Here is an 18,342-nt window from a genome sequence, read left to right on the forward strand (position 1 = left end):
ACTGTGTGACTGTGACCGTGTTTTAGAATCTTGTCTATTTTTCTGTTTCACTGAGTGTACTGTTCTGGTTCTGATTCTTACATTTCAGTTTTTCATGTATCTTTATTTCATAATATTCATGGGACTAGCTTTAATGCTCTTTAATAATTAATATCTTTAAAGTGCCTGAAGAGCCAAAGAAAGTTGTTGAAGAAAAAATACACATTTCAATTACCAAACGTGAAAAACAGCAGGTGACTGAACCAGCTGCTAAAGGTATAATGATTTCCTTCCTAGAATGTGGTCTTTTATCATGTCTCTTTGGACATTAATGTAACTATGTTTTGCTTATCTTTGTCATTTTTGTGTCTCCTATATTGTTAGGAGGATGTTGGATGTAAAAATCTGTAAATTCAGGATAAGAACATAATGTTAAGTTTAAAAAGAAAAATTATTTCAAAATAGATCCACAGCCTCTTATGCAATGGCTATGTCCTACCACGTAATTATGATATGTAGAAAATAGAATGTTTGGATTTGAAATTAGGTACCATTTGGCATATTCTTACAATACTTAAACTAATGTAATGATATAATAATATTCACCAAAGTTTGATAACTGTTTATTCATTCCAAATTTATTTTGAAGATTAAAAATAAAAGATAACTCAATGTCCAGTCACATATCTTCCTGCTTTTATGCCAAGTATGAGGTAACTTCTGTGTAAAATCAAGAAGTACATTTATCCAGGAATATATGTACCTTTTTAATAAAGGATGTTTCTTATGAGCAGAGACACTTGAATACTAAACATCATTTTACACTTGGACTCTGCTACCTCACACTGGACTACTTCTGTAGATTTTCATTTCTATAAAGCTCAGAATTGTTTCCATGGAAAACATAAACTTTTTTTATAGATGAATAATTGTATAACTATTACATCAGAGATTGATACAAAATTATCTACTTAGAGTACAACAAATCTACTATTGGCTGGGTAACCTGTTTTTGACCATAAAATTTCCTTATACTTAATTTTTCAAGTGCCCATGAAGCCCAAGAGGGTTGTCACAGAAGCAAAAGTACCAGCCCCTAAAAAAGAAGTAGCACCTCCTGTTAGAGGTACTTAATACCACTTATTTTAATGTACTGTTTGTCTTCTTTGCTGTGGAATTCATGTTCAGTTCTGTGTGAAATCCTTTGGTGAGAAAGATAAAGCCTTCTCTTTTTTTTGTTATAAATGGACTTGTGTTCCTAAAATGTCTTAGTTTTGTTGAGTAATGGGAAAACGTCCAACTTAAAAATAATATCTTTAAAGTGCCAGAAGTGCCTAAAAAACGAGAACCAGAAGAGGTTGCCTTTGAAGAAGAGGTTGAAACCCATGAAGAGGAATATATTGTAGAAGAGGAGGAGGAGGAGTACGTTCATGAAGAGGAGTACGTTCATGAAGAGGAGTACGTTCATGAAGAGGAGTACGTTCATGAAGAGGAGTATGTTCATGAAGAGGAGTACGTTCATGAAGAAGAAGAGCTCATAACTGAGGAGGAAGTAGTGCCCGTGATACCAGTCAAAGGTAGATGATATGTCCTGAAAAGGGATATGCAGCAGTGTCTTTAGAGATTAGGTTTCTGGCTTGGTCGAATTCTGGGGTTTTTAGTATTGATGACCAATTCTGCTTATTTTAGAAGCAGACTTTTTTTTAAAGATACTTAAGTATGATAACTGCAGGTGCTTTTCACATTTTTATCTTTTCTGCAACATTTCCAAAATTCTTTATAATATCTTTAAAGTGCCTGAAGTACCCAAGAAACCTGTACCAGAAGAGAAGAAACCTGTTCCTGTTCCCAAAAAGAAGGAAGCCCCACCAGCCAAAGGTATACCACCAACCACTCACATGACATATATATGGGAGACTTAATTTGCTTTTAAATAGTTAACTCTTAAATAGTTAACTCTCTTCTGACTAAAAAGTGTTTTGTATCTTATTCTCTATTGTGAAAAGCATTAAATATGCTTTATATAGATGAGTTTTTACTCATAGTTAGAATTTAACAATAAATAATGTCTTTAAAGTGCCTGAGATTCCTAAGAAGCCAGAGGAAAAAGTTCCTGTACCTATTCCTAAAAAAGAGAAGCCTCCACCAGCTAAAGGTACATTTATTTATAATCCATCAGTGGAATGATTAATAATTTACTTATGTAGTATATATAATGTGGTGAGCCATAGCAATCCTTTCCCCCATGACATTATTAATAACATTAATGCCAGGATAAAGATCACTCAGAAGTCAGCAGGTTACCATGTATTCTCTGAATTTTGCCATTGAAGCATGCTTATGCTTAACATTTAGCTCTTTTTCTTTAGTGGAAAGTTCTTAGTGTAAAATAAATTCTTTTAGCAGTATCAAAATGGACACAGCTATTCTTTACCAGGCATTGTGTACTGTCTTTATCACTAATCCATGTTTTATTTAGTGTTTTCTATTTTAACTCTTGTGTCTTTCCAGTCTTTTGTTTTGTGACAATTACTATTTTCAGTGAGATTGTTACGGTATCTGTGATGTTTCAATTAAAGTCTTAAAATTTCTGGATTCTTAGTTATGGGTGAAAAACATGACATTAACCATATCTGATGTCTTTAAAGTTCCTGAAGTGCCCAAGAAACCTGTGCCAGAGGAGAAAGTACCAGTACCAGTGCCTAAAAAGGTGGAACCTCCACCGGCCAAAGGTATATGACCTTGAAAAGCCATAATTATCTTTAATTTCTTATTTGCATAGAAATTAAAAAGTAATTGGTTTAATTCTCTGCTTTTTAGTGATGCAGCTCTTTATCATTTCCTTATGGAAAACAAAAGATTTAAAAAATAAAATACTTCTTGGAATTTCTTTCTCATACTTTCATTGCCTTGTCTTAATCTTTTTGAAACTATATTTGACTCAATATTTTTATTTTACATAATTTTTTTGTCTAAATCATTTCTTTAAAGTGCCAGAGGTGCCCAAGAAGCCTGTGCCTGAGAAGAAGGTGCCAGTTCCTGCTCCTAAGAAAGTAGAGGCTCCACCTGCAAAAGGTACATCATTTCATCACTTAAAGTACTCAGGGAGAAACCTCACGGTTATGTATATTCCTATGTGAATTTTCCCATAATATTAACGTGTTCTTAAAAGGCACCTGTCTAGTTAAATATATAAGTCAAATATTTTATGATTCTTTTTTACATCTATTTGCAAGACTTTTAATAGAACACATTCTTAAAGACAATAATATCTTTAAAGTGCCAGAGGTGCCAAAGAAAGTCATCCCAGAAGAAAAGAAACCAACACCAGTTCTGAAAAAGATGGAAGCTCCACCACCCAAAGGTAAATTAATCTCTAACAAAACCAGGGCCAAAAGGAAAATTAACTGGTGTTATGCACCCTCGTTAATTATAATTAATGCTTGATGATATGTATGCTGGTGATAGCTGTTGCTTTATGATCACAGAATATTTGCTTTTCATGTTGTCACATTATCATGAATATTGTCCATAAAAGTGATGCTCGTGCAATTGAATAAATATCTTTAAAGTGACAAAGAAACGTGAAGCAGTCCCAGTTCCTGTAGCTCGGCCTCAGGAAGAGGAAGTTCCATTTGAAGAAGAAATTGTTCCTGAAGAGGAAGTTCTACCTGAGGAAGAGGAAGTTCTACCTGAGGAAGAGGAAGTTCTACCTGAGGAGGAAGAATTCATACCTGAGGAGGAAGAACTTGTACCTGAGGAAGAAGAAGTTGCACCTGAAGAAGAGGAAGTTCTTCCAGAAATTAAACCTAAGGTGCCAGTACCTGCACCAGGTATAGCTGCTCTTCTTGGAATCAAGAACTCTTTTGTGTTGAATTTTGTCTTTCCATCATTTTGTTCATCTGTACTTTTATCTGTAATACTTTACTGTGTATGTTTTCTACTATGTCAGTCTTAGGACACATTCCAGACAAGTCCTCTTCTAATTGTGTGTCTGCATGGTCTATTGTCAATTATCCGAATGTTTTTTAAATGTTTGTTTTATGAAAGGTTATTAATTGTTTGTGGTCTTATTGTTGCGTGTCTTTTTGTTTTATATACAACATTGTACATGTGGTTTTTAATGTCTTCAAATGAAATGTTTTTAAGTGCATGAAGTGCCAAAGAAAACTGTACCAGAGAAGAAAGTCCCTGTTCCTGCTCCTAAAAAAGTGGAACCTCCACCACCTCCCAAAGGTACACCGCCCCAAATCACATACATGTTCTTCACCATCACTTTACCAGATAGATTATGGTGGAACTGCATTTCAGGAAAACTTGTAAAGTGAGCAGCCACACTTCCACTTCGAAAACTGTTCAAGGCACTGATATTTGTTACTTTTTCGTGTGTGCTTGGTACACTATGTTTATTAAGAACAATGATGAAAGGAAGTGTTGTCCCAAAACTGCCACAGGAGTTCTGATCTTTCATGTAGATATTTTGCAAAGCTTAATTCTCTATAGAAAAAAATTTAGCTGAAAAATATAATGAATAAATATTCTTAAATCATCCTTCACTCATTATATGATGTGCCTTTATAACATGGGGATGAAAAGGAAAAGAAAGATTAATGCATTTATCAAAACAGAGGAATGGCTTGTTTTCTCATACATATGTGTAAATAGTAGTCCAGCAGGTTTTGATGCTAGCTTGTACTTTGTAACCTGCTCTGTTCCTCTGAGCAAGTTCTTTAACCAATCTGAGCCTCAACTTCCTCTCCCCCAAAATAGTGATTCTTCTGTCTTGTATAACTAATTAAAACAAATATTTAAAAAAAAAATAGTGATACTAATATGAGTCCTAGTGGGCTCAGATATTTTTGTGAAGACACATGTAGTGTAAAAGTACCCCATCACTGAATGAATAGAATCCAGACTTGAAATATTAAACCAGGTCCTAGTATAATACATAATGGTTATATTTATGCCTTAATACCCAATGTTGTTTGCTACAAAAGGTCCTGGCATCACTACTTAAAACAACCCTTCTATCAGGCAATATATATTAGTATAATGAAATGGAAAGGCTGGTCTTTATTGGATTTTAATGATTCAGAAATGTTTTATAAATAGTGATTTAATAAATCATTAGTGAAATTTAATGATGAAATGATAGCATTGTCCTCAGAGAACCAAATAGGTTTCTGATCCCTTGCTCTGAAAACCCTCACTCCCAACTTGCATCACTCTGTGTCCTAAGTAACAGTTGCATGTTGGTCTTTTTGTGTGTGGACTTCTTGATTTCTCTCTTTCTTGTCCCTCAAAACAAATTCTTATCATGAAATGATGTCTTTAAAGTGCCTGAGGTCAAGAAGAAAGTACCAGAGAAGAAAGTGGTCATTCCCAAGAAAGAGGAGGCTCCTCCTAAGCCAGGTACTCCCATCTCCGAGAACATTCCACAGTGTCTTTTCTCTCCTTCAACCATAAAAGTCAAAACTCCTGTTTGGTGTTTATTAACATAATGTGTATTATTGCTATGTCTCTTGTCTTTGTCTTTGTGAAACTGAAATTATAAAATAATATCTTTAAAGTGCCTGTGGTACCTAAGAAACCTGAACCAGAAAAGAAGGCGCCTCCTCCCAGCCTTAAGAAAGCAGTGGCTCCTCCAGCCAAAGGTATACCATCCCCTCCAGGGATGGGTTTGCTGCATTCATGTTGAACTGTGGTGCTATCCACCCAGGACATTCAACATACATGTTTGTACTCTGTGGTCTGTTCTGACATTCTTTAATTGTGACTCTGTTGTGCCCTTGTGGGTATTATGTCAGTTTTGCTCTTTGCATTGATTGGTGTGTTTTATGTTGTTTCTCTGTTTGTTTGTTTCAAAAATAAAGTCTTTAAAGAGCCAGAAGTGACTAAGAAATCAGTCCCTGATTTCAACAATTTCCCAATTGTTCTTCCTAAGAAAGAAGTGGGTCCAGCAATAAAAAATAAAATATCCCTTTAATAGATCCTTAGTCTTAAACCACAAACCTCTTTATCCTTTCTTCATTAACTAATTCTGTGAAATGTCAGTGTTTCATCTGTGCATGTGTGTTGTGATATCTACTCTCTTGTGTTAAAAATGGGAAGCTTGATCTTTAAGTATTCTTCTTCAACTCTTGCATTTTAAGTGCCTAAAAAAATCAATATCTTTTAAGTTCCTGAGGTGCCTAAGAAAGTAGAAGAAAGACGAATCATTCCACCTAAAGAAGAGGAAGTTCCTCCAGTTGAAGGTAGATGACTTTCTAAGAAAATAGCATTTCAAAGTCATCATTGTCTTATTATTATCTAATATTCAAAGGAGGCCAGTGCACTTTTCACCCCAGAAAATAAACATGCAGACTCTAAATTACCTTTATCTAATAGAAATTGGGCAAACTAATACCATTTGAATCTCCTCTGGCATGTTTAGCTTACTTGTCTATTTGCTATGTTTTATTTCAATAAAAATTCTGGAAGGGGAACTATTTTCTGTGGGAAATGTTTTATCAAATGGCTTGATTATCAATGATGGAATAAAGCTTGTCCAAGTGACATTCTAGGTAACTGGTACAGATCTAATATCGACTAGTTAGTGGTTGTTTGACACCAAACAGGTCCATTTCCATTAAAATAATAATTTTAGCCTAAATTTTCAGAGGTTTTTTCCAGTTACAAATGATGAAAAGGAACTAAGATTTTGAAAACTCCAGTAGATTATTTTTTTAAGGACTAGTGACTTTTCTCTAGCATTTACAAGACTGAGCAGGCTTAAGATGTATCATTTTAGTCTAATGTTCAAAAGAATTGTAAAAATAACTTAAAATAATAATCTTTTAAAAGTGGTTGAGGAGCCTGAAGAGATTATTTCAGAAGAGATCCCAGAAGAACCACCTAGCATAGAGGAGGTGGAAGAGGTGGAGGAGGTGGAAGAGGTGGAAGAGGTGGAAGAGGTGGAGGTGGTCGAGGAGGTGACGCCACCTAGAGGTACACCTGCTCTTATGGGTTGGACACTAAAATATGTGGCATTCTAAATCTTTCTCAGAATTTATCTAAACCTAATGTTTACCACTCTACTCTCCTTACATCGCCATATCAATGAATATTAAAGAATAATTATTCCTGGTACCTGAAGCTATCTGTCCCTTTATTTTTTCCCCTAACTTTTCCTACTTCATCTTCAATACAGCTAACAACCAAGGAGAGATGATTTTTCTGTTATTGGCATATTAATACTTTCTCCTAGATTGGAATTCTTATTTTTGTCTTCAATGTAAATGTGGAGGAGCAATTTGTGTGGCAAAAGTGTTCATTTTTTAGTATAATTCTTAACCATTTGTTCCTGAAGACCACCACAATCTTTTGCATAATTGATGTTACATTTGCTTATGGGATTTTCTAGTAATATCCTTCACACCTCTAGAGCCACTATGCCATATATATTATTACCCTTTAGGTTGCTAACATATTTTAAAAATACATTAGTGTTTTGTGTTTATTCTTTTGGAATATGAATGTTGTTTTGTTCATTACATGCTTATTCTGTTCATTTTTCAAAATGTCCATAAAATATCTTTTAAGTGCCTGAAGTGGTTAAGAAAGCAGTACCTGAAGCACCTACTCCTGTTCCTAAAAAAGTGGAGCCACCACCAGCTAAAGGTATAGCAAATCCTGATTAATATCTTTAAATTCCTATTAATTTTCTTTCCAAAGAGCAAATGTCTTCTTTCACCGTTTCTTTATAGTAATTTATTTTTTTATTAACTCTTTCTTAAATTTATTAATTCTATGGTTGTTCAAAACATTACATAGTTCTTGACATATCCTATTTCACACTTTGATTCAAGTGGGTTATGAACTCCCATTTTGAATGTTGATGGAATGTTGATGTTGTTACAAAATTTTTAATTCTCATTGCTTCCTATTCAGTTAATCCTTTCAATAGCATCTTTCCCAATTAGAATATACAATTCCTATCATAATAAACTTCTCAGCAAATATCATAGTGCCCAACAGAATGTATGGCTCATATTAGAGTTTAAGTACTCTGGGATGCTAATTACTGCAAGACTGTTCATCAAATGAAAAATAGTAGAAATAAGTCCAATGTTGGTAATCTCTACTATTAAAAAAAAAAAAACCTCAGGTTCTTTGTGGACTAACCTTCTAAGGGTAAGGATAGCACAAATAAATAGTCTGGAAAAATGTCCTATTGCCTTTAAAATAGGCATCCAACAGTACAGAGTGGTGTCGATGTTTTATTGTAATGCCAATGTTTCTGATGCTCTTATTTATGTGCACTCTTGAGCATTGTCAGCTAACTAAAACACCTAATATCTTTAAAGTGCCAAAGAAAATTCCTGAGGAAAAAGTACCTGTTCCTGCTCAGAAGAAAGAGGCACCCGCAGCCAAAGGTACATCTTCTCTAAAACCTAAATCTCTGCTTTTACCTTTAAGACTTTCATGTTTTATGTCCTTGTGTCTTGATTGGTGATGATGTCTGTTGTCTGTGAAAGTTTATTCTTGACGGTCTTAAACATTAAAAATGTATCTTTAAAGTGCCTGAAGTACCAAAGAAAGTCCCAGAAAAGAAACTCCCAGAAAAGAAAATCCCAGAAAAGAAAGTCCTTGTGCCTAAAAAAGAAGCTGTTCCCCCCACTAAAGGTATTTTTGGAAAGATCTTTGTTTTTGTTTTTTATGTTGCATGCAAGCCTTTTATTAGTAGTTTTCTTACATTTTCAATTTACTTCTTTGTTTCTTCTGTGTTTAAAATAATAAATCTCTTAAAGTAGATGCTCTTTCAGGGAGAACTGTTCTTGAAGAAAAAATATCAGTTGCCTACCAACGAGAGGAAGTAGTAAAAGAAAGACTAGAATTAGAACTAGTAGAAGCAAAAGTGGAAGAAGCTCTCGAAGAAGAAGAATTCCATGAAGTTAAAGAATACTTCGAAGAAGAAGAATTCCACGAGGTAGAAGAATTCCTCAAAGTAGAAGAACGCAGGTTTCAAGAACACAAAGCTGAAGAAGTCCATAGGGTCATAGAGTTTTTAGAGGCTGAAGAAGTGGAAGTATATGAAAAACCCAAAGCTCCACCTAAAGGTAGAGGGAATTGTGCAGATATTACTCTTTGTTATATCTTGCTCTAACTGGCTTTCTTTTGAAAGTACCTTGTATGTTTAGTTTGAAACAGTAGAAAAACCTGTGAAATACTTCAAGCATGAATTTAAACTCTGAAACAAACATTGATATCAAATACAGATTAACCACACAGTATAATTTTCACAGACAAGAGAGTAATATTTGATATGTACATATCTATAGAGATCAACATATAAATTTGTGAATTCTTTTAAAAATCTGACCAATATTGTTACTTGATTGTTAGAGATACCAAAATAACTGACCAGTGTCATGAAGTGATAAAGAAACTCGTCAGTTCACTGAGAATTTACCTGCTCTGGCCGGACAACCATTGCTTTATTAATATTTTGGTCAACAGTGCACAAATTGATAATTGCCTTTCAAAACCTTTTGCAGTTTTATCATGTCTTAGTTTTAAAAATAAGGAAATAGAGCAAGTATTGATAATGATACCTGCATTCTGGTAAATTCTGAGGATAACTGTAGTTCAACTAAGTTCTCTACTACTCTGAATCTTGCATAAATTAATAATTATGTAAGATGAAGAAATATGTGTTTTATACAGTAAATGTAAAATATAGACAATATCTAGCAAAATCAAATATTTTTTGGAAGTAAGCATAATATAAATTCAAAAAATATAAGAAAAGCATTTTGTGAGCCTTCATTCTAACTTTAGAAGTAATGCTTCATAAGACTTTTGAGTTGTTTTTTTTTTTTTTTCTAAAACAAAGCACTAATATCTTTTAAGGGCCTGAGATATCTGAGAAAATCATCCCTCCAAAAAAACCACCCTTTAAAGTTGTTCCTCGAAAAGAGCCACCAGCTAAAGGTATTTTATTGGTGAAAAATTACTTACCTAAATTATGTATAGTAGCCCTTTTGTTGCTTTATAACTTTGCCATCTGTTTGATGTTTTTCTTTGGTGTTTTGTTTTGGGAATTTCTAAAACAAACTAACATCTTTAAAGTAACTGAGGTTCCAAAGAAAATTCTTTAAAAAAAGACAATCACTGTTGTCATTACCATCTAAATGTACTTGTTAACCAAGTACATCTAGATGTACTTGTTAACCAAAGAGTGAACTCAAGTATCCTTCTTTGATTCTGTTTGATTTTATGTTCACTAATATCTTTACTCGTAAGCCCCTGCTTTCCTATTCATTATAAATGGCATTAAAGTATATTAAATATAAAAATATAGTTTCTATGTGTTTAATGTCTCTGCTTTATGTTTGCTAACCTCTTGAATTTCACAATAGAAATTTTGTAAAGCTTCTAATAAATAATATAAACTCATATCTTAAAAGTCCCTGAAGCATATAACTTATATAAGAAAGTTATCACTGAAAAGAGAAAGAACAGATTATTCCACCAAGTCAAGCAGAAATAATACCAAGTTCTTACCATTTTAATATGAGAAATCTCCTGGATATTTCATCAAATTTTAACTCATTTTTAGTATTGTTAAGTATGTCTGTGTTTTATATTGTGGCTATATCCTGCTTTGTATTTTATATCTCTTATGCTCTCTGTGTTAAAAAATCTTTACGACTTTTTAAAAGTAAAAGAAATTTTTTACTGCTATCTTTAAAGTACCTGAGGTGGCCAAGAAAGCTGTGGTAGAAGAAAAAGTTCGTGTTCCTGAAGAACCAAAAGTTCCACCAACTAAAGGTACCTGCCTTTGCTGATTACCACTAATATAAATCCCTTTTTATTCACTTTCTACAGAGGAGAGAGACCATTCTCCCCTCAGGGCCACAAAATGACTGTGAATGATCTAAATTTCAACTTCTGTTCTATAGCATGATCTTTCCTTTTATGTGGTGACCCTTTGGGAACAAAGACATAAGCCTGAAAGTTACTGTTTTTATTGGTCCTTTTCTTAAGTAATAATGAAATAATATTGACCCCTCAACTTCTCTTCCAAATATAATCCATCTTAGAAGCTCTTTTCACGTTGCTCTGGGAATAAGTAAAAAAATGTTCTAAATGACAATATCAAATGATCATTATCTCCAAAGAGCAGAGTGTCTGTGATATAACAAAGAACTTATCAATAAGGCAAAATCTAAGAGGAATACACTGCACGTCCATGCAAAATTCTGGAATTTTGACTTTCTCCTTTGGTAGAGGCCCCTTTTGGTTTTGGTCTTGATTTGTCTATATCCAATTATGATCTTCTTTAAAATAAGACAAATAAATATCTTTAAAGCACCTGAAGCACCCAGGAAAATTGTTCCAGAAGAAAAAATTCGTGTATCAGTCCCTAAGAAGCCTGAAGTTCCACCAGCTAAAGGTATACACTGATAGTGATCACAATACGAAGTATCTCTAAGATAGTTTTCATTGCCCAGAGCAAATGAATGTGATATTAAATCTTAGTATGTTGTTTCTTTATATTCTTAATATCTTATATTTCTTATTAATAACAATAAATATACTAATATCTTTAAAGTTCCTGAGATGCCTAAGAAAATTATGGAAGAAGAAAAACCTATTGTTCTTCCCGAAGACACAGAAATATACAGTGAGTGTAGAAAAATTTAAAGTTCTCTTTGGTTTCATCTGTGTTCTCAAATTCACTGTGTTCATCCATATAACTTTAAAAAGTAAACATACTAATATCTTGTAAATATTTGTCTCAAATAATTTGAATGACCCCAAGCTTTAGACAAGATATATCTCCTTACACTTTAAAAAAATAAATATAATATTACCCAATTTTAGAAAAAGCATTTATCTTATTGAATTTTTCTAACCTCTGTTTATAAACATCTTTTGCTTTGAAGCAATTTGTTTTCTTAGACCATTAAATGAACCATAATATTTTAGTTTAATTTCAAAGAACCAGGATCTCCACCATTATTATTTTTTTACTCCTCACAACAATCATTAACATTTGGCAATGCTGCCCGAGTGGTTATAAATTTATAAGACCATTAAAAACCCAAAAAGTATTATCAAGACTTTTTTTTGCCTTCATACAAAACTACAATTAAACAATTTTAATAGTAAAATATTATAAAAAAGAATTCTATTTAAGACTCTGAATAGTAAAAATGCTATATTCCATTTTTAATCTAAAAAAAATTATACTATATTGTGATAAAAGTATACAATCACCCCATCCTTTGAATACCTTTTCTATATTTGAATTTAGTTCTTACTGTCAGACAGTCTTCCTTTTTAAATTCTGAAGAAATCCTTTATTATTTTTATTGGCCTTATTTTCCAAATATTTAATCATTTTTTCTTTTCTGCTTCTAATCCCTAAATGATTTTCACACTCATTTTAAGCTGTGAATCCATAAATGAGATGTGATTTTAAAATATACTTTTCCTCCCAGAAGTGGAAAATATTTACATGAATTTGCAATAGGTCAAATGTAGAAAGCAAATTCCCCATGGTAGCTCAACATCTTCCCTGATTTTTATGCACAAATCCATTAAGAAGTAGAGCAATTAGATGATTTTATCAAAAACTTCCTGCAGAAAAAAATTGAAGAATTTTATGGTCCTTGCCTGATGAATTCCTCAATTTCATTATCATTCTCATAAATAAATGCCATAAAGAGTCCTATATCATAAAACTGGGAGTGAAACTCATGTTCAGTCATTGCATTCATGTCTGTGTACTATCATTAATTTGGGTGATGAGTGTATATTATATGTTGTTTTATTGATACTATTCTTCATCTACCTTGAAATACCCCTAATTATCTAAATACTAATATCTTTAAAGTTTATGAAGCATCTGAAGAATTGGTTGTAGAAGAAAAAGTGCTTGTGACTCATCCTGAAAAGGCAAAATACAGAATAGCAAAAGGTATATAACATCAATGATCCAGTCTTAAAAAATTGATTTGGGGGTTCAGTTTAGAAGCTCAATATTTTTCTTCATCATTTATAAATATAACTGTACTCATGTCTTTAAAGCAGCTGAGCCACCTGAGCAAGTTGTTCCAGAAGAAAAAATATATGTGACTATTCCTAAAACAAGAGAAGCACCAGCAACCAAAGGTATTTTTCAACTGTGTCCAACTCAGATGAATATCTTTAAGATTCAAAAACTGCATGTTATGTAATTGACTTGTTTTACAGCTTCTAAGTATAAACCTACTAATATCTTTAAAGCACCTGATATAACCAGAGAAGTTCTTCCAGAGGTGGAGTTACCTGAGGCTGTTCTTAAAATTCCAGAACATCCTCCAACTGAAGGTATAATTCTCTAGTTCTGAAAATCTAAAGAAGAAAACCTTTCTTCTAAAGTTGAAAAAATCTGTTTAGAATTTTATGTACATTCTCACAACCTATAATGCTAAAATACTAATATCTTTAAAGCATCTGAAAAAGATGCCCAAGACAAGGAATTACTATCTAAAGTCAAGACTCACTCAAATAATATACAAAGATACACTATTTAAAAAAATTAAATTTCCAACTTAAAATTACAATATCTGTCAGTATACCTAATTCTTTGTATGTCATGTCTTTGTCTGTCATGTCTTTGTCTTTGCCTGTTTTAACTAAACACTACTAATATCTTTAAAGAATTTGAAATCTTCAAGGAAGTGGTTCCAGAGAGACGAACTCTTGTTACCAAAAGAAGAAAAACATTACCACCAACAGGTACAAGTCCCAATAAATAGGCTTTCTTATCTCGTGTTTGTAGTAATGGTTAACACATGTAAAAATACTAATATCCTCAAAGCACCAGTGGTTACCAAGGAAATCATTTCAGAGAAATGGGTCCCCAGAGAAGAAGCTTGACCAAGTATACGCATGTCCCAGTGAGCCACTCAAGAGGCAATAGAGAGAAGATCTTTAACTTATACAGATGAAAGATAGTTGAGTTATACAGTTTATGAGGATAACAGAGAAAACAATGTATACATAATATGTCCAAATATGACCCAGATGTATTCTTTAATAGGAAACAGCTATCTTTCCTTTAAAAATAATAAAAATCAGACTAGCTAGAAATAATGGACACAAGACTAGATTGAATTGGTTCATTCAGTGCCGTCAAATAACAAAGGTGTTAGATTGTGCATGAGATGGCAATAATTCAGTCCTCCATGGGACTGGAAATTCAGGAAATATAGCCTTCCAGAATTGTTTTTCCTATTAAGATAAACTTAGTGCTAAAGTAAGCATATGAATATGAAATTACTGATTTCCAATAAGAAATATCATAGAAATATGTTTAGAAAATCATAACTTAAAGAAAATGAAATATTCGATGTGAAGTTGCTGTTCTTGTAATATCATTTCTTACCCATGAGACACATCTGAGAGCCTTCTAAAACTAAGGCAGGGAGGGGAGGGGGGATAGTAGAGGATAGGAAAGGCAGCAGAACACAACAGACACTAGTATGGCAATATGTAAATCAATGGATGTGTAACTGATGTGATTCTGCAATCTGTATATGGGGTAAAAATGGGAGTTCATAACCCACTTGAATCAAAGTGTGAAATATGATATATCAAGAAATATGTAATGTTTTGAACAACCAACAATAAAAAATTTAAAAAAATAAATAAAATAAAGGTATAAAAAATTAAAAAAAAAATAAAACTAAGGCAGAATTCCAGTTAATTCTGGAACTCGCTTTCTAAATATATTTCTACGATGTTAAATCCTCTTGGAATCGGCTATTTCACATTCGTATGTGTGCTTTTAGCAGTAAGTAAATATTTTAATAGGAAAGTGATTTTGACAGGCTGGTAAATTCTGGAATTCCAGTCTCATGAGAGATGAATAATTACCTTCTGGTGCATAATCAAGCACCTCTGTCATTTAGTGGCACCAACTCCTCCTTTAAATGGTCATGTGTTAAGCCCATTCACTGTGGTTTCAGTCCTGAGCACTCTGTTCTGAATGTTTGCTCCACTCCTGCTCTGTTTTATTTTTCAAGCATCATACATTTTCCCATTTTAAACATTTTTCAGATACATTAAAAGCTGGGAACTTTTCAAAGCTTCCAGAATAACAATGTCTTAATAATGCCCATGATATTCTGGAATTGAAAGAACACCCAAGTACTCTGATCTTTCTTTCTCAGTCTGGCATCTTTTGGTTGTTCTCTCCTGAACTCAAAAAAACACCATTTTTTAATTTTTTTAAGTTATAGATGGACAAATATCTTTATTTTATTTATTTATTTTTATGTGGTCTGATGTTCGAACCCAGCGCCTCACATTGCAAGGCAAGTGCTCTACCATTGAGCCACAAACCCAGCCCCAGAAAACACTACTTTAATGTGACTAAGGTGAGGGTACAAAAAAAGAAGCCAACACAGATAAGAACATCTGTTTTATCTTCACAAACTAAATTGTTAAAGATACCATTAGTGGCCGTCTTTTTTTTTTTTTTACTTTCAATAATCTAATTTTCTATACACCTACAATTGTAAGAAAAAAAATATTAATATTTATAGCATCTGAATTGACCAAAAATTAAAAAAACAAAAACAACCCCTGATAATCAGGCGTTTATACTGGTACTAAGAATCAGATTCTGGGGATTCCCAATCTGTAGCATTTCTGTATATAACTGGAACTCTTCACTGCTCCTCATAACTCAAAAGTATACTACATTAATATCTAGAGAGTGCTAGAATCACCTCAAGACATTGTCGCTTGTAAAAGCAAAACCCATGGCAGTTCCCTCTGAAATCAAAACACCTCCCCAAAAGGCATCATGGTTATTCTCATTCCTTCATTTATTTTATAAGTGTCTACTATGGAGAGGGCCCTAGGGAGCTAAAGAATAATTAACAAAAACGAGTAAGATTTGATGACTCTTAAGATTTTGCATCTCATCAGATTCTTGAAGGAAGCACCCTAGTAGCCATAAAAATCACTTAGGTTCAGTTCATGGAATTAATATCTCCACTGATCCTTTTAACCTCTGAGAATAATACTAATATCTTCAATGCACCAGAAGCCATAAAAGAAGCTGCTCCTGAGATGAAAGTCATTGAGGATGTTCCTGAAGAGCCAGAAATGCCACCTATGGAAGGTACATGCCACCTCTGAACAGATATGGAAGAAGAAATTATCCATCTTCTGCTCCTAGAACTGTTTTTTTCTAACACTCGTTGTGACTCTAAACATAAACATACTAATATCTTTAAGGCAACTAAAGCTTCATAATTCCCTCTAGAAAGAAAGAATTTGTGGCTGTTCCTACCACAAACTAAAACCTTTCTACTAAAAGGATTCATTCAAAAAATACAGTCCTCCCTCTGTCTCCATGGAAGATTGGTTCCAGGAATCCACAGATACTAAAATCCATGGATGCTCAAGTTCCTTACATAAAATGAGGTACCAGTTCCATGTAATTAATAAAATACCTCATATACATGAAATCATTTAGATTACTCATAATAACTAATAAAATGTAAATACTATATATTTGCTATGTTGTTTAGAGAATAATGATAAGAAAAACAGTATATCCATACACAGTGCAGACACGACTTTTTCATCTGTGGCTGGTTAAATGGAGGATGCAGAATCCATGGATACGGAGGGCCGACTATACTGTGCAATGAGGGTGTGGGTGTTACAAGAACGCTGCTGGGTAGTAGAGCAGGGCAAGTCCCTCTTCTCAAGGATCCATGAATCCCTCTAGGTTAGTGTATTGATGAAGAAGGGAAAGAAAGTTCTAGAAAGTTGCATTCGCTATCTTATTGTAGCTACTGTTTTCATGAATATTTTAACTCTTAAATGTACAATACTAATATCTTTCAAGTGCCCGAAACTCCTCAAGAAGTTGTTCCTGCAAAAAGAGCTCCTTCCAAAAAGAGAGAAGCTCCCTCAGCTAAAGGTACCTGTCACTAAACCCTCAGGCTCAAGAACTGACTCCAACAAGTTTTGAAAATAATTTGCTCTTCCTTGTGATTTTCATAACACTCAATGTAAAAATACTAATTTCTTAAAGTGCCTGAAGTTCCTCAAGAAACTGTCCCTGAAAAGAAAACACTTGGGGTTCTACCCCCAAAGCCAGAAGTTCCTGCACAAGAAGGTATATCTTGCTGGAAGCTTAAAAGGGTTGGAAAAAGTCTTCTGTCTAATGTGTTTCCTGTTTGTCCTGATTCTTTTAACTCCTCAATGTAAAAATATTAATATCTTTAAAGTGCTTGAGGCTCTCAGAGAAGATGTGCCTCCCAAAAAAGTGTATTTATCACAAATGCCTGAAATCTTACCTGTCAAAGGTACATTCTCAACTGGTTCCCTTACAAGGACTAGGGAGGATGGAAAATAGAAAGGGCCACCTTTCTAGTCCTGAAAATTCTTGTGATGTGTAAATGTAACTCGTGTTGTGTTCACCACTTTTGACTCAAATGTAAATTTACTAATATCTTCAAAGTGCCTGAAGCTCCCAAAGAAGTGACCCCCAAAAAGAAAGTAACAGAAGTGCCTACCCCAAAGTCAAAAGCACCGTCTATTACAGGTACTTGCTACTACCATCTCAAGTTCAAGAGAGTAAAACGGTTCTTTTGTTCTTAAAAATGTTTCATTGTGTCTTGTGGTCTTTGTATTTTCTAAGTGTAAAAAATACTAATCTCTTTTAAGTGCCTGAGGTGTGCAAAGAGGTTGTCCCTGAAAAGAAAGTGTCTTTGGCTGCGCCTAAAAAGCCAGAAGTCCCACCTGTCACAGGTAGCTGTCACGCATCCGAGGCTTCACAAGACATACTTCTGATCTTGAGTAGTTCATGTGGTCTTCATAAATCCTAAGTGTAATTTCACTAATCTTTTTTAAGTGCCTGAGGCTCCCAAGGAAGTTGTCCATGAAAAGAAAGTGACCTTGGTGCCTCCTAAAAAGCCAGAAGTCCCACCAGTTAAAGGTATTTGTCACTACCTTAGGTATCACAAGACTTAAATCTTCTGCTCTTGGAAATATTTCATCCTCATGGTCTTCATAAGTCCTAAGTGTAATCTCACTAATCTCTTTTAAGTGCCTGAAGCTCCCAAGGAAGTTGTCCCTGAAAAGAAAGTGACTGTGGTGCCTCTTAAAAGGCCAGAAGTCCTGCCTGTCACAGGTACTGCTCACTCACCTGAGGCTTCACAAGACATAACTTCTACTCTTGAAAATAGTCCATGTGGTCTTCGTAAATCCTAAATTTAATCTCACTAATCTCTCTTAAGTTCCTGAGACTGCTGAAGAGTTTGTCCTGGAAGAGAAAGTGCTTGTGGTGCCTCCTAAAAAGCCAGA

General features: G+C 33.8%; 1 protein-coding gene across 5 annotated transcripts in view; it reads left to right on the plus strand.

Annotated features, from left to right (window-relative positions):
* Ttn (titin) overlaps window positions 1-18,342 on the plus strand; it is a 263,732-nt gene that overhangs the window by 119,585 nt on the left and 125,805 nt on the right. For 2 of the 5 annotated variants that reach the window (XM_071619370.1, XM_071619371.1), the window contains 22 exons: window positions 163-255; window positions 1,028-1,105; window positions 1,302-1,405; window positions 1,493-1,556; window positions 1,774-1,857; window positions 2,057-2,134; window positions 2,628-2,711; window positions 2,971-3,054; window positions 3,260-3,343; window positions 3,552-3,812; window positions 5,317-5,391; window positions 6,159-6,233; window positions 6,823-6,896; window positions 6,951-6,966; window positions 7,561-7,638; window positions 8,325-8,393; window positions 8,539-8,643; window positions 8,784-9,077; window positions 9,871-9,951; window positions 10,714-10,791; window positions 17,704-17,787; window positions 17,891-17,974. The exons of the other annotated variants lie outside the window; for them this stretch is intronic. In XM_071619370.1, the coding sequence (XP_071475471.1) occupies window positions 163-255; window positions 1,028-1,105; window positions 1,302-1,405; window positions 1,493-1,556; window positions 1,774-1,857; window positions 2,057-2,134; window positions 2,628-2,711; window positions 2,971-3,054; window positions 3,260-3,343; window positions 3,552-3,812; window positions 5,317-5,391; window positions 6,159-6,233; window positions 6,823-6,896; window positions 6,951-6,966; window positions 7,561-7,638; window positions 8,325-8,393; window positions 8,539-8,643; window positions 8,784-9,077; window positions 9,871-9,951; window positions 10,714-10,791; window positions 17,704-17,787; window positions 17,891-17,974 (2,127 nt within the window). The remainder of the gene's footprint in view (window positions 1-162; window positions 256-1,027; window positions 1,106-1,301; window positions 1,406-1,492; window positions 1,557-1,773; window positions 1,858-2,056; window positions 2,135-2,627; window positions 2,712-2,970; window positions 3,055-3,259; window positions 3,344-3,551; window positions 3,813-5,316; window positions 5,392-6,158; window positions 6,234-6,822; window positions 6,897-6,950; window positions 6,967-7,560; window positions 7,639-8,324; window positions 8,394-8,538; window positions 8,644-8,783; window positions 9,078-9,870; window positions 9,952-10,713; window positions 10,792-17,703; window positions 17,788-17,890; window positions 17,975-18,342) is intronic. 5 annotated transcript variants of the gene reach the window in all.

This window comes from Marmota flaviventris, chromosome 11 (genome assembly GCF_047511675.1).
Source record: "Marmota flaviventris isolate mMarFla1 chromosome 11, mMarFla1.hap1, whole genome shotgun sequence".
In the NCBI taxonomy this organism is placed as follows: domain Eukaryota; kingdom Metazoa; phylum Chordata; class Mammalia; order Rodentia; family Sciuridae; genus Marmota; species Marmota flaviventris.